General features: G+C 41.8%; 1 protein-coding gene across 3 annotated transcripts in view; it reads left to right on the plus strand.

The window, feature by feature from the left end:
* Positions 1–15761, plus strand: part of STK31 (serine/threonine kinase 31) — a 124063-nt gene that overhangs the window by 18577 nt on the left and 89725 nt on the right. For all 3 annotated transcript variants that reach the window (XM_012555859.1, XM_004377458.2, XM_004377459.2), the window contains exon 5: positions 14736–14810. In XM_012555859.1, coding sequence (XP_012411313.1) covers positions 14736–14810 — 75 coding nt within the window. The remainder of the gene's footprint in view (positions 1–14735; positions 14811–15761) is intronic.

The raw sequence follows: 15761 nt of genomic DNA on the forward strand, positions 1-15761 counted from the left end.
CCTACTGGAACCATCCTGTCCTGTTTTTGTAAATGTTTTGTTATTGTCTGCTGTCTTCGGGGCATTCAGTAGTTATTTTTCTCGTTTATTGAATGTAGATTTGTTTGTTTCGTCCCTTTCTTTAAAAAAAATTTGACTATGTCTGAGCAGGCAGACTGTGTGTTCTTTGTTGTTTGCTTATCTGTGGGCACAATACTTTTCGCCTCCTTCTCCAACTGGCAGGGTCAGTCACTCTGATGTGGTACAGCAGGGCAGGTCTAGCTGAAGAGGAGCCACTGGGATGGGTTGTTTGTGGCACTTACTGCAGCCACCAGAGCGGGTCGGTAATCAGTGCAGGGCAGGTTCCAGTAGGCTGTGCCTGTGCTGCTTGGTGGTGTGATGTCAAGCGCACGGTGCAGGTAGGCAGGATGCAGCTGGTAGATTGTTATGTGTGGAGCTAAGATGGATATGGGAGAGAGGACAGAGGAACAGGAGCCTAAAACATACAAACAAAAAAGAATGCTGGGGGAGCTTGCCAGTGGAGTGGAGAGATGAGAGACTATGAAATGGAGAAAAACAGAAGGGGGAGGAGGAAGAAAAGAGAAGAATGACTAAATAAGAATCAGAAAGGTTAAAGAACCGCAAAGTTCCCAGGGATCCCACCGGTGCAGCTGTGAGGTCTGGTGAAGTCACTCTCAGGTGTTGCAGTACAGCCTGGCTAGAAAGCGTAGAGATATACAATACCAGGTATTCAGGGAACAGAAAGAGAAGGAAGATATAGAGAGACTAGAAACTGAGCAATGAAGAAAGTCAAAAAGAGAAAAAGAGGAAAAAGAAGACAAAACAAATTAAAACAAAAACAAGAAAGGCCCCCAAAGAAACAGGGGGGAGAAAAAAAACAACGTAAAAAGAAGTGCCCTCAGGGATCCCTCTGCACGTTTGTGGAAGCCGAAAGGGGAGTCTCCCTGCCACGCAGCTCAGCCTGGGCAGAAAGGGCTCCCAGCTCAAGAAGAGGAAAAGAAAACAAACAAACAATTCAAAACAAACAAACAAACAAAAGCCCTGGGATCCCACCAGCACGGCAGCCCAAACCGGGAAGCAGCTCCACACTTGAACGGAGCTCCGCAGCCCCGCAGGAAGAAGCAAAGGTGGCGCATGGAGCCAGGTACTTGAGCGAAAGGAGGGGGAGGTGGCGAGAGGCACGTAAGAAATCAAAAGAAGCAGAAAAAAAAAACAACACTAGCAGCGAACAAATGGCACTCAGAGAGCCAGCTAGTGCGGGCTGGTGTTTCTGGACAAGAGACTGTGTCCGCGGGAAGCAGAGGGGGCCGAGTGTGGGTGAAGAAGAATATAGAGTGGGAAAGCGTATATCACAAATTACCGGCACTCTGTAGCCCCTCAGGAAGAAGCAAAGATGGCGCACGGAGCGAGGTACTTGAGCGAAAGGAGGGGGAGGTGGCAAGAGGCAAGGAAGACATCAAAAGAAGCGGAAAAAAGCAACACCAGCAACCAACAAATGGCACTCAGAGAGCCGCCCGTTCGGGTGTGTGGAATCCAAGCAGCCAGTGTTTCTTGGTCAAGAGATTGTGACCGCGGGAAGCAGAGGAGGCCGAGTCGGGGTGAAGAGGGGTGAGGGGTGGGAAAGCATATATTGCAAATTACTGTTTTGTCTCCCACTGGACGCTCCGTGAGGCTGCTTTTTCGTTCCCCCTGTTTGCTGGTCTCCGATAGGAGTCCAAGATGGTGGATCCACGCTGCGTTAGCTGGTAGGGGACCTCTGCATGAATCTCTCCTCGCTCTCCGTTCTCTGTCAGTTTTCTCACTCCATCTGGTGCGTGGCTGAGTTCTTTGTCTCTTCGTTTGATGTTTTAGGGTTTGAGGATTGTTGTATTCTCTGTTCGGCTTAGTTTTTCGGATCTTTGCTGTGAAGGGACGGCGTGGTGCTTCTGCCTAGAGCGCCATTTTGTGGGAACCAGCATTGCTTTTGATTTACTGTTTTCCTAGATAAAGGGCAGTTCTAATGGCTTCCACTTGGCTTTCCTACCATAATAGCCCTTCTGCCACTTGTCACGGATCCTGTGTGGGGGTTCTGCCAGTTGCTGAGTATATCTACTCCGATTATGCATTCTGGAACTGGGAAAATCACTACAGCATGGTTTCAGGGACCCACTGGGCCCTCTGTGAAATGAACCTGAGCTAAGACTCCATTAATAACCTGACCTCCATATGTTGCTACTCTGACTGGTGGGCCACGGTGACGTTTTGAGTCTCTTGGAATTAGTGTCAGTTCAAAGCCAGAGTCTAGCAGTCCCTGAAAAGTCTCATTAATTCCTTTCCCCCAATGAATAGTCTCTCTCGTAAAAGGCCATAGGTCCCTTTGGGGAACACTTCGAGAAATATTCACAGCATAAATTTTTGTCAGTGTAGTGGTGTCTTAGGCTGGGTTCTCTAGAGAAGCAAAACCAGTGCAGCGTATAAACGTATATATGTGTGTATATATATATGTGTGTGTATATATATACATACACACACACATAGATAGATTTATATAAAGGAATGGCTCATGTGGTTGTAGAGGCTGGAAAGTCCCAAATTTGTGGGTCAGGCTGGAGGCTTCTCTTGACTCATGTAGCCATAGGTTCTGGCAAATCCAGGACTATAAGTCAGATAGGGGGCCTCTGGCTCACAGGCTGTGGAGCCTGATGAATCCCAATATTGGTAGATAAGCTGCTAGCTCAAGTCTCAAGAACTGGAGGTCAGACGAACAGGAGCCAGCTGCAGGATCCAGAGTGAGCAAAAGCCTGTGAGCCTTGCCAGAAAGTCCACCTATAGTGGATGCAGGCCACACCCCCAAGGAAATGCCCTTTCAACTGATTGGCTCCTCACAACAGAAATCATCATGGAGTTGATTACATTATACCAGCTCTCATTATAGAGGTGATTACATCATTCAGAAAGCTGCCAGACTACATCATAACTGCCAAACCACTAAGGATAATGGCCCACCCAAGTTGATACATGACTTTAACCATCACAAATGTGGTCCTTCCTCAAGGGGGCCTGGACTCCCCTTCATTCAAGGGGTTGTGAGTCTGTAAACTGGTTCAGTTCTGGTAATTGATTGAGGGCTGTGGCATTCTAATCTGGTGATTGGAGTTAGACTGCTGTTCACTTGACCTAGAATTCTTCCACTTGTACAGATTAAGTAAATAGTAGAGTCTCCATCTGTTTCATTCCTAGGGACGCCACGACTCAGTAGCCAACGCCAAGTCTATAAGAGTCAGACTATTCTGATTACTGCTTTGACTCCGCTGTCCGTTACAGTAACCACGCCCACCTTGTCTTTGTCAATTGAGTGCCACCACTTGGCCCCTACCACCATTGGGTCCAGTCAGCTTCATTGTAGTTAGATGTCTTAATTCAGTTAGGGCAGTTCCCACTGTCAAATTTGGCTTACATAAAATAGCAGTCACAACAGTCTTCAGGGCTGCTGGGACTCCCTTCACAAATTTATTCCTCACCTTTTGGTAAAAGGTGTGTCTTCTGGACACTCGTGTGGATCTGTGGGTCTAACCTGATAAATCTACTCTAACGTGCCAATTTCCCTAAGGCTTTTAATAGCTTCTTCTACAATATACCAAGGCAGGTCTGGTACTTCAGTTTGATTTAGTGTAGGCCACTGCATAATCCATGCATCAGAGAAACAACCAAATAAATTACTAGATCCATTCCTAACATCTCAAGCTTTAACATTGAATGAATGATCTGTGCTTAGTGGGCCATATTCATAACTCACTGATCCAACTTTATGTTCCTTGTACCATTATCCCACACTCTTAATAGCCATTCCCACACATATTTCCCTGGTTTCTGTTGGTGCATATTATAAAAGTAGAAGTTGTTTTCGAGTGTTGCATACCTCCTTGTGTGTCACACTTTGCACTTCATTGTTTGGGGCTGCTGAAACTTAAGTCTCCTTGTAGGTCTAGAAGCCAAAATGGGTGGTGAGGATGTGTTCTGAGAAAATTCAGCAATGTCTTGTAAGGCACCTGCCTCAGTCTGTACCCCAGGCAATGACTCAGATGCCTTCCAGGGAATGACTCAGACAAAGGCTTTTCAGACACAGCTGGGTTAATCTCATCAGATGGGGTGGAGGGGCTAATGCTTTTCTGGGAAGGGTGGCTTAGCAAAGATGGAATAATTCCTTCAGATGGAAGTAAGAGAGCTGATTCTGTTGGCAGGAGTGATACAATGGAATTTAGGGGCTTCCTGATTATCTGCCCATACGTCCCCATCTCAAGTTTCAGGATCCCATTTCTTCCCAGTCAGTGCCCTCATTTTATCTTCACACACCATTTGAGGTTGGGAATTAAATTGTTGATGTAATTCAGACTCTTATGATAAGACTCTGGGTTTGGTTTTTGGCAGTATCAACTCTGTTACTACAAGGAATAAGGTTTTCTTTCAAGGAACAAGTGGCAACTTTGAGGTCTTTTATGCAGTGCTTGAGCTTTGACTCTGAAGTCCTGAGCTTATCTCTTTCTTTCATCACTTTGTCTAGCAAAAGTAGAACCAACCAAGCAGTTTCCTTATACTTTTCATTCTGACAGAATTGTAGAAAAATGTCAAACATGCCATCACCCAGAGCCTCGCCTTTCACAAATAGTTGAAGTATTGGTGGTGGTACTTTGTGTATTTCTATTGCCACCTGATACCATGGATTAGTGATGCCCTCTTTACTACTGGAAGCAGAATCATCAACATCTTTAAGACTGACTGGATTTGGGAACCAATTCAGAAAACTTGTCTTTACAATTTTTTATCTCTAGAACCACTCTCGGTACCAAATGTCTTAGGGCGGGTTCTCTAGAGAAGCAAAACTAGCAAAGTGTATATATATGGGTATGTACATATATACACACATACACATATGCATATACATGTTGTTGTTAAGTGCCATCGAGTTGGTTCTGACTCATAGTGACTCATAGTGCAACAGAATGAAACAATGCCCAGTCCTGCGCCATCGTTATGCTTGAACTCATTGTTGCAGCCACTGTGTCAGTCTATCTCGTTGAGGGTCTTCCTCTTCCTCACTGACCCTCCACTTTACCAAGCATGATGTCCTTCTCCAGGGATCGATACCTCCTGATAACATGTCCAAAGTATGTGAGACATAGTCTCGTCATCCTTGCTTCTAAGGAGCATTCTAGTTGTACTTCCTCCAAGACAGATTTGTTCATTCTTTTGGCAGTCCATGGTGTCTTCAGTATTCTTCACCAATACCACAGTTCAAAGGCATGAATTCTTCTTCGGTCTTTCTTATTCATTGTCCAGCTTTTGCATGCGTATGAGGTGATTGAAAACACCATGGCTTGGGTCAGGCGCACCTTAGTCTTCAAGGTGACATCTTTGCTTTTCAGCACTTTAAAGAGGTCTTTTGGAGCAGATTTGCCCAGTGCAATGCATCTTTTGATTTCTTGGCTGCTGCTTCCATGGATGTTGATCGGGGATCCAAGTAAAATGAAATCCTTGATAACTTCAGTCTTTTGTCCATTTATCATGATGTTGCTTATTGGTCCAGTTGTGAGGATTTTTTTTTTTTTTTTAATGTTGAGGTGTAATCCATACTGAAGGCACTTACTGCTGAAGATCAAAGACCACAGTCTACATATACATATATATAGGTGGAGCCCTGGTGGCAGAGTGGTTAAAGTGTTGGATTGCTAACTGAAAGGTTGGCAGTTTGAATCCACGAACTGCTCCTTGGGAATCCTATGGAGCAGTTCTACTCTGTCCTGTAGGGTCACTGTGAGTTGGAATTGACTCAACGGCAACGGGTTAGGTTTACATGTCTCTATATCTATCTATGTCTATGTTTTAGTTATCTAGTGCTGCTATAACAGAAATACCACAAGTGGATGGCTTTAACAAAAAGAAATTTATTTCTTCACAGTAAAGGAGGCTAAAAGTCCAAATTCAGGGTGTCAGCTCCAGGGGAAGGTTTTCTCTTTCTGTCGGCCTTCTCATCATTGTTCCCCTGGAGTTGGAGCTTCTCCGTGCAGGGACCCTGGGTCTAAAGGATGTGCTGTATTCCCGGCACTGCTCTCTTGGTGGTATGAGGTCCCCCTGTCTCTCTGCTCGCTTCTCTCTCTTATATCTCAAGAGATTGCCTCAAGACACAATCCAGTCTTGCAGACTGAGTCCTGCCTCACTAACACAACTGCTGCCCATCCTCCCTCATTAACATCATAGAGGCAGAATTTACAACACAGGAAGATCACACAGTACTGGGAATCATGGCCCAGCCAAATTGATACACACATTTTTTGGGGGACATAATTGAATCCATGACAGTATATATACATATACACACACAACTGTGTCAGCGTTTTCCTTCATATATGTATATATTTATATCAAGGAGAAGGCTGACACAGTTGTACAGGCTGGCAAGCTAGCAAGTCCCAAGTCTGTGGGTCACGCATGAGACTGGAGGCTTCTGATTCACATAGCAGCAGAGGCTGATGAACCCAAAATTGGCGGGTCTAATGACATGCTGCTGGCTCATGGGCTGCTAAGGCTGATGAATCCAAGATTGGCAGGTAATACAGCAGGCCGCTGGCTCAAGCCTCAAAAACTGGAGATCAGATGATGATGAGCTGGATGCAGGAGGATCCAGAGCAAGCAAAATCCAGCAAGCTTTGCCAGAACATCCATATATATTGTATACAGGCCAAACCCCCGAGGAGACTCCCCTTGCAACTGATTGATCACATTGGATCACATCATGGAGGTGATTACATTATATCACAAAGTGGGGTATAACTACATCATTGCGTAACTGCCAAATTACACCATTACAGAACTGCCAAACTACATCATTCGTAACTACCAACCGCTGAGAATCATGGCCCAACCAAGTTGGCACACAACCTTAACCATCGCAGGTACAGTTCATATCTAACGTCAGTTGGTCCAATGTTTGTCTTAGTATATGGTGTATAGTGTACCTTTCTATGCATGAAAAACATTAAACACTTCGGATGTACTAAAACATCTTTAACATAATAATACAGTAATAATAATGGTTTGATGTGTGTCACAAATTAGCACCCGTTATTAGGAATCATTGTATATACCTCAAATTTTAACATAATAGGCTTTACAGGGGTTGGTTTGTAACTGCAGATCGTATGTAAATAGGACATTTATAATCTGGAGACTCTCTGTAGTAGTTTTTAGGACCTTTACTAGGGTTTAGGAGCCCTGGTGGGTCAGTGGTTAGGGCCCTCGGCTGCAAATTGAAAGGTCGGCGGTTTGAACCCACCAGCCGCTCCATGGGAGAAAGATGTGGCAGTCTGCTTCCATAAAGATTTACAGCCTTGGAAACCCTGTAAACCAAACCAAAACCAAACCCACTGCCGTTGAATCGATTCCGACTCATAGCGACCCCATAGGATTTCTAAGGCTTTAAATCTCTACAGAAGCAAACTGCCACATCTTTCTCCCTTGGAGCCACTGATGGTTTTGAACCGCCAACCTTTCAGTTAGCAGTTGATCACTTTAACCACTGCGCCTGTCCTATAGTACTCAGTGGCAGTGGATTTGGGTATACTAGGGTGAGGCAAGCGCACCATTTAAGGAAGGTCTCTCTTCACCTTATGGAAGTGCTGAGTTGATACCTGAATGTGAGTGCTGCTTCTACATATTGCACCCTGAACACTTTGCCCTTAAAGAGGCACTCACTCTTAGGGTCATGCAAGTGTCCATGCTGCACTTGCAGGAGCCTGAGAGTGAATGCCTTCTTAAATTTTCTTGCCTGGCTTGCTGTACCCTGTTCCTAATCCTGGTTGTGTATATGGGTGAGGTAGATTTATGTATGGTCATATGGAATAAAGTGCAGAATAGTGTATGTAAAATGAATCCAGTTGTGCAATTAGAAATCATATACATATATGCTAGTGTATACTTAAAATTAGTATAAATGTAAAATTATTTTCAAGAGGCACATGTTGGGAGTGGTGGGAAGGAGGTCTTGTTACCCTTATTGGTATGCTTTCGTTTTGTTTTTTTTTTTTTAAATAAAATAATGTGCCTGTGTAAGTTTTGTTTTAAAATAATTAAAATCCCAATGGCATGTATAAAAATGTGTAATAAGAAGAAGTTTAGAAGGAAGGAAGGAATGTGGCCTTGAGCTAAGCATCAGAATCAATTTGTAATGTAACTAGGTCCTTAAATTTAGTATTCTTGTAGCCTATGATAATGTTCTCCATCTGCCCCCCGCCCACGTCTGTCATTTTGTCATACTGTGGGGGCTTGTATGTTGCTGTGATGCTGGAAGCTATGCCATTGTATTCAGACACCAGCAGGGTCACCCATGGTGGACAGGTTTCAGCTGAGCTTCGAGACTAAGACTGGGAAGAAGGACCCGGCCATCTACTTCTGAAAAGAATTAGCCAGTGAAAACCTTATGAATAACAGTGCAACATTGTCTGATACAGTGCTGGAAGATGAGCCCCTCAGATTGGAAGGCACTCAAAATACGAAGGGGGAAGAGCTATCTCCTCAAAGTAGAGTTGACCTTAATGGTGTGGATGGAGTCAAGCTTTCGGGACCTTCATTTGCTGATGTGGCACAACTCAAAATGAGAAGAAACAGCTGCAAACATCCATTAATAATTGAAACATGGAATGTACGAAGTATGAGTCTAGGAAAATTGGAAATTGTCAAAAATGAAATGGAGTGCATAAGCATCGATATCTTAGGCATTAGTGAGCTGAAATAGACTGGTGTTGGCCATTTTGAATCAGACAATCATATGGTCTACTATGCCAGGAATGACAGACAACTTGAAGAGGAATGGCATTGTCTTCATCGTCAAAAAAAAGTTTCAGGATCTACCCTAAAGTACAATGCTGTCAGTGATAGGATAATATCCATACACCTACAAGGAAGACCAGTTAATACGACTATTATTCAAATTTACACACCAACCACTAAGGCCAAAGATGAATGAATTGAAGATTTTTACCAACTTCTGCAGTCTGAAATTGATTGAACATGCAATCAGGATGCATTGATAATTACTAGTGATTGGAATGCGGAAGTTGGAAACAAAGAAGAAGTATGGGTAGTTGGAATTTATGGCCTTGGTAATAGAAACAATGCTGGAGATCGCATGATAGAATTTTTCAAGACTAATGACTTCTTCATTGCAAATACCTTTTTTCACCAACGTAAACAGCAACTATACACACTGACCTTGCCAGATGGAATACATAGGAATCAAATTGACTACATCTGTCAAAAGAGACAATGGAAAAGCTCAATATCATCAGTCAGAACAAGGCCAGGGGCTGACTGCAGAACAGACCATCAATTGCTCCTATGCAAGTTCAAGTTGAAACTGAAGAAAATTAGAACAAATCCATGAGAGCCAAAGTACGACCTTGAGTATATCCCACCTGAATTTATAGACTATCTTAAAAACAGATTTGATGCATTGAACACTAATGACTGAAGACCAGACGAGTTGCGGAATGACTCAGGGACATACATGAAGAAACCAAGAGGTCATTAAAAAGAAGGAAAGAAAAGACCAAAAGGGATGTCAGAAGAGACTCTGAAACTTGCTCTAGAACGTCGAGTAGCTAAAGTAGAAAGGAAGAAATGATGAAGTAAAAGAGCTGAGGAGAAAATTTCAAAGCATGGCTCGAAAAGACAAAGTAAGGTATTATAATGACGTGCAAAAACCTGGAGATAGAAAACTAAAAGGGAAGAACACGCTCAGATTTCTCAAGCTGAAAGAACTGAAGAAAAGATTCAAGCCTCGAGTTGCAATATGGAAGGAGTCTATGGGGAAAACATTAAACGACTCAGGAAGCATCAAAATAAGATGGAAGGAATACACAGAGTCACTATACCAAAAAGAATTGGTTGACGTTCAACCATTTCAGGAGGTAGCATATGATCAGGAGCTGATGGTACTGAAGGAAGAAGTCTAAGCTGCATTGAAGGCATTGGTGAAAAACAAAACTCTAGGAATTGACAGAATACCAGTGGAGATATTTCAACAAACGGATGAAGTGTTGGAGGCGTTTCCATGCCAAGAAATTTGGAAGACAGCTACCTGGCCAACCGACTGGAAGAGATCCATATTTGTGCCTATTCCCAAGAAAGGTGATCCAACCGAATGTGGAAATTAGTGAACAATATCATTTATATCACACACAAGTAAAATTTTGCTGAAGATCATTCAGAAGTGGCTGCAGCAGTGTATTGACAGAGAACTACCAGAAATTCAGGCCAGATTCAGAAGAGGACGTGGAACCAGGGATATCATTGCTGATGTCAGATGGATCCTGGTTGAAAGCAGAGAATACCAGAAAGATGTTTACCTGTGTTTTATTGACTATGCAAAGGCATCCAACTGTGTGGATCATAACAAATTATGAATAACATTGTGAAGAATGGGAATTCCAGAACACTTAATTGTGCTCATGAGGAACCTGTACATAGATCAAGAGGCAGTCGTCTGAACAGAGCAAGGGGACACCGCATGGTTTAAAGTCAGGAAAGGTTTACGTCAGGCTTGTAACCTTTCACCATACCTATTCAGTTTGTATGCTGAGCAAATAATCCGAGAAGCTGGTCTATATGAAGAAGAACGCGGCATCAGGATTGAAGGAAGATTCATTAACAACCTACGTTACGCAGATGACACAACCTTGCTTGCTGACAAGTGAAGAGGACTTGAAACGCTTACTGATGAAGATGAAAGACCACAGCCTTCAGTATGGATTACACCTCAACATAAACAAAACAAAAATCTTCACGACTGGACTAATAAGCAACATCATGATTAATGGAGAAGATATTGAAGTTGCCAAGGATTTCATTTTAGTTGGATCCACAATCAACACTCATGGAAGCAGCAGTCAAAAAAATCAAAAGATGCATTGCAGTGGGCAAATCTGCTGCAAAAGACCTCTTTAAAGCGTTGAAAAGCAAAGATGTCATCTTGAAGACTAAGGTGCACCTGACCCAAGCCATGGTATTTTCAGTGACCTCATATGCATGTGAAAGCTGGATGATGAATAAGGAGGACCAAAGAGGAATTGATGCCTTTGAATTGCAGTGTTGGTGAAGAATACTGAATATACCTTGGACTGCCAAAAGAACGAACAAGTCTGTCTTGGAAGAAGTACAACCAGAATGCTCCTTAGAAGCAAGGATGGCGAGATTATGTCTCACATACTTTGGACATGTTATCAGGAGGGATCAGTCCCTGGAGAAGGACATCACGCTTGGTAAAGTAGAGGGTCAGTGAAAAAGAGGAAGACCCTCAACGAGATAGATTGACACAGTGGCTGCAACAATGGGCTCAAGCATAACAAGGATTGTAAGGATGGTGCAGAACTGGGCAGTGTTTCATTCTGTTGTACATAGAGTCATTATGAGTTGGAATTGACTCTTCGGCACCTAACAACAACAGCATGATAATGTCCAATATTCTTATAAATTGATTAAAAACATACCCCCCTTTCCTTTGTTGAATGCATAATAAATTATTTTCTTTACCAAAAAATTCAAACTAACTTCAATAATAGGCTTCTGATTATAAATTATTATTCACCCACTTCTGATTGGATTGTGTTTTATAAATTATTCTTAGTGACCAGGTGGTTCTTTCCCCCTCACCATGTAGGCAGGTGATAGGCTATAAATAGTAGGTTTGTGGGAGGAAAAGACTCGAACTAGGCACAATGGGAGTGAATAAATAGTTCTGAATATGTTTTAACAACAAATAAGTCTACTTGGGATGAACTTTTGCTGTATGTATGGTGGTGGTGGTTGTTACATTAACAGAACTTCAGAATCAGAATTTCAGATTCCTCTACTTGGTTCCAGCTCTATTCCTGGATACGTGTATATCCACTCATACCTTAGACTGCAGTGATGCACTATGTTTGTCACTTGCCTTATACCAAATTGTTAATTATATTTGTGTATTATTACAAAGGCTTACTTAAGAATAATGGGACGTTTTGCAGAGTTTGAAATTGGATAAGACACTGTACCTTTCGATAGCTCAGCTGGTAGAGCGGAGGACTGTAGTGGTTGTAGCTATGGTGATTCTTAGGTTGCTGGTTGGATTCTGGCTTGAAGGAAAGTGCTGTACAGTTGGAGCCCTGGTGGCGCAGTGGTTCAGAGCTCAGGTTGCCAACTAAAAGGTCAGCAGTTCGAATCCACCAGCCACTCCTTGGAAGTCCTATGGGGCAGTTCTACTCTGTCCTGTAGTGTCCCTCTGAGTCAGAATCGACTCGATGGCAACGGGTTGATTATCAGTTATTTTTGCTACTAAACCTATTTGCTTACTGAAAAGTAAAGTAAGATGGTTCAAAGTATGGTACCATTAGTGCTTTCTTTTGCCCTCCAGTTGTTGAACGTTAGCTGAAAAAAACTGGAGTTAAGTGCTAATTGAACACATTGTAGCATTTGCATTGTTAGCATTTGTGTGTCTCAGTTGATTTGTACTTTGTTACTGAGGAGGAAGCACTTGCTAGACTGGTCTTGCTACCAGCAATCTGGACTGGTACAGCAGCTGAACCTGAGTTCCTTCCCAAGGTGGAAATGCTTGGATAAAAATAAATGACAAATGGAAGGAAGGAGAAATAATAGCTGAAGGTAAAGGAATGAATAAATGGGTTATGCAGCGGGGGGAACCTAACATTATGCTGATACCTAGAGAGAGACTCAGAGCAAAGGAATAATCTCTCTCAGTTGAATTTTGTCAGAGGCCAGAAAGGGTAGAGATGAGATGACTTTTGGAGAACCTGACCAGATCAGATGGAAACCCACAGCAGACCTGAATGGCTGGTACCAGAGTAAACTCACCCTATTGAAGGACTAATTGTTAATGACTGTTATGGACTGGTAAAGTGATTGGAAGGGGGAAGTTATCCTCCAAATATGAAAGAACCATGGCTAGAAAAGCCAGCGGGTGGCCTGCAGTGAGACGATTTATTTATATGGCTTTTCTTGCCATAGTCTTGTAGCTCCCACCCAGGTGATTGGGCAGGGTTGTGCAAATAAGATAATTGTGGCCCACCAAGGGGATTGGTCAGTTTTGCCTTAAAAGAGAGCCAATTCCAGAGCAGAAGGAGGAGCCCACCACCACCAAGGAAGGAGAGACTGGCAGGAGAGACCTGCAGTGACACCACAGTGGCTGCAACAATGGGTTCAAGCATAACAATGATCATGAGGATGGCGCATGATTGAGCAGTTGTTCTGTTGTACGCAGGGTAGCTATGAGTTGGAACCAGCTTGATGGCCCCTAACAACAACAGCAATGGTAGTTCTATTTTCAACTTTTGAGTAACTGCCAAACTATTTTCCACAGTGGCTGTACCAACCTATAATTCCACCAGTAATGGATGAGGGTTTCTGTTTCTCCACAACCTCACCAACACCTAGTGTTCTCTTTTTTTGATCATTGCCATTCCATTGGGGGTGAGATGGTATCTCATTGTGGTTTTAATTTGCATCTCTCTAATGGCCAATGACTTTGAACATCTTTTCACGTGCTTGTTGGCCATTTGAATATCCTCCTTGGTGAAATACCTATTCAAGTCCTTCACCCATTTTTTGATTGGATTGTTTGTCTTTTTGTTGTTAAGGTGTAGAAGTATTTTATAAATTTTGGATATTAGACTTTCATTGAATGTATGATTCCCAAAAATTTTCACCCACACTGCATCATGAAATTTTAATACTACAGGTATACTGTGTATCTGTTTATGTTTTCAAGTAGGGTTGAGCTTTGGAGGGCTACAAACCATTGTAATATAATATCTAAGACATTTTCACCCCCTTCCCCCAAGAACCAATTTTCCCCTTTTTGGAGATGATATTGTCCCCATTAAGAATGTATGATTTTGCATCCGCTTCCCCCACAGGAGACATTTGGCAATGTCTGGAAACACTTGTTTGTCACAACTGGAAGGGTATTACTTGGACTAGTGGATAGAGTCAAGGGGGGATGCTGCTAAACATCATACAGTACACAGGACATCCCCTTCCTCAAAGAAAATTATCCATCCCCAAATGTCAATAGTGTTGAGATTGAGAAACTCTGATTTAAAGTATGTGACATTCTCTTTGTTCTTTTGTTAAACGTAATTAAACTAACATATGAATTTAAAATAAATGAAAATTCAGTATTGAGGATATTATTTAATTTAATTTTGTCCATTTTTACAAACTAAAGTCCTTATATATAAAGTAAAAAGTGTAAAAATCTTTTTTGGCTGGTAGGAAATACAGCTCCTACATGTTTGAGGATTAGACATAGTGACATGTGCTTGGCATGTTTATGTTCAAAAACAATTGTACCACTTAGTCTGCAGAGATTAAGACAGTATGATTTTTAAGCCTTTGATACTGTGCCTTTTTTTTTTTTTAATTTCTTTCCTTTTTATATTTTCTTCTGAGAGGCAGAATAGTGTAATAGACTCTGAAGTCAGATTGCCTGAGTTGAATCTTGGTTCTGCAGCTTCCTAGTTTAAGCCTTTGGGCATAGTGTGGGGAAAATATCTGCTTCATAGTGTTGTTGTGAGAATTAAATAAATTGTTATGTATAAAGTGCTTATTGACATATAATCAGTGCTTCATCAGTGGTAACCATTATTCTGATCTACTTAGCATGCTTTATGTCATTAAAATTAAAATTTTGCTTTCTTTTTCTCTTGAAGATTTATGGTGGCTTGTTTTCTGAAGATAAATGTTGGTACAGATGCAAAGTATTGAAAGTCATCAGCGATGAAAAGGTAGGAAATAAGTGTTTAGTTCTTTTGACATGGTGGAATATGTATTGTAGTTCCAAAATCTGATGCTTATTTAGCCCTTCATTGTTTATTCACAGTAGTTACATGATCTGGTTCAATGAAATAATAAATTGATTAAAATGTACTTTTTCTTTTCTAGTGAACACAGAAGAAATTAATTGCTTTTAAAAAAGGAAACAGATAAAATTCAGGAATATTTTTGAGAGTTTAAGTTGTTATATAACCACCTGAGATTGTTCAAGCCTAGATGATATAATCTGTAGATTATCTTTGGTGACCAGTTGGTTCTTTGCATCTCAGTTCTTAATGTTTGGTTCTTGCTAATGAGTAACTTTTAAAGTTCTTTCTATTAAAATTGATGAGAAGGAAAATAACATTTGAAGTTAGGTGTATTTTTTACATACTTGGTATCAATATTGTTAATAATCTCATACTTGGATTAAATGTAATGAATTTTCTTTGTGTTTAGCTATTTTATTTTTTACATTGTGAACTTGTGGGAGTTTTTTTTTTTTAATTGATGTAATTAAATGAAGTTTACATTTCAAGTTAGTCTCACATACAGAATTTTTTTTTTAACATACATTGTTATGAGACCCCAACCGCTCACCCCATTCTGCAACAGCACACTCCTCCCCTCTGCCCCTGATTCCCCATGAACATTCAACCAGCTCCTTACTCTCTCTGCCTTCCCCTCTAACGTCTGGACAGAACCCGCCCCTTTGGTCTCTTATATCTATTTGTCTAAGAGGCACATTCTTCTCGAGTATCACTTTATGTCCCACAGTCCAGTCCAATCCCTGTCTGAAGAGTTGGCCTCGGAAATTGTTTTAGTTCTGGGGTGATGGAGAGACCAGGGGCCATGCTTTCCGGGGTGCCTCCAGTCTTAGACCATTAAGTCTGGTCTTCTTACTAGTATTTGAGTTCTGCATC

This window comes from Trichechus manatus, unplaced genomic scaffold, assembly GCF_000243295.1.
Source record: "Trichechus manatus latirostris isolate Lorelei unplaced genomic scaffold, TriManLat1.0 scaffold00050, whole genome shotgun sequence".
Lineage (NCBI taxonomy): Eukaryota > Metazoa > Chordata > Mammalia > Sirenia > Trichechidae > Trichechus > Trichechus manatus.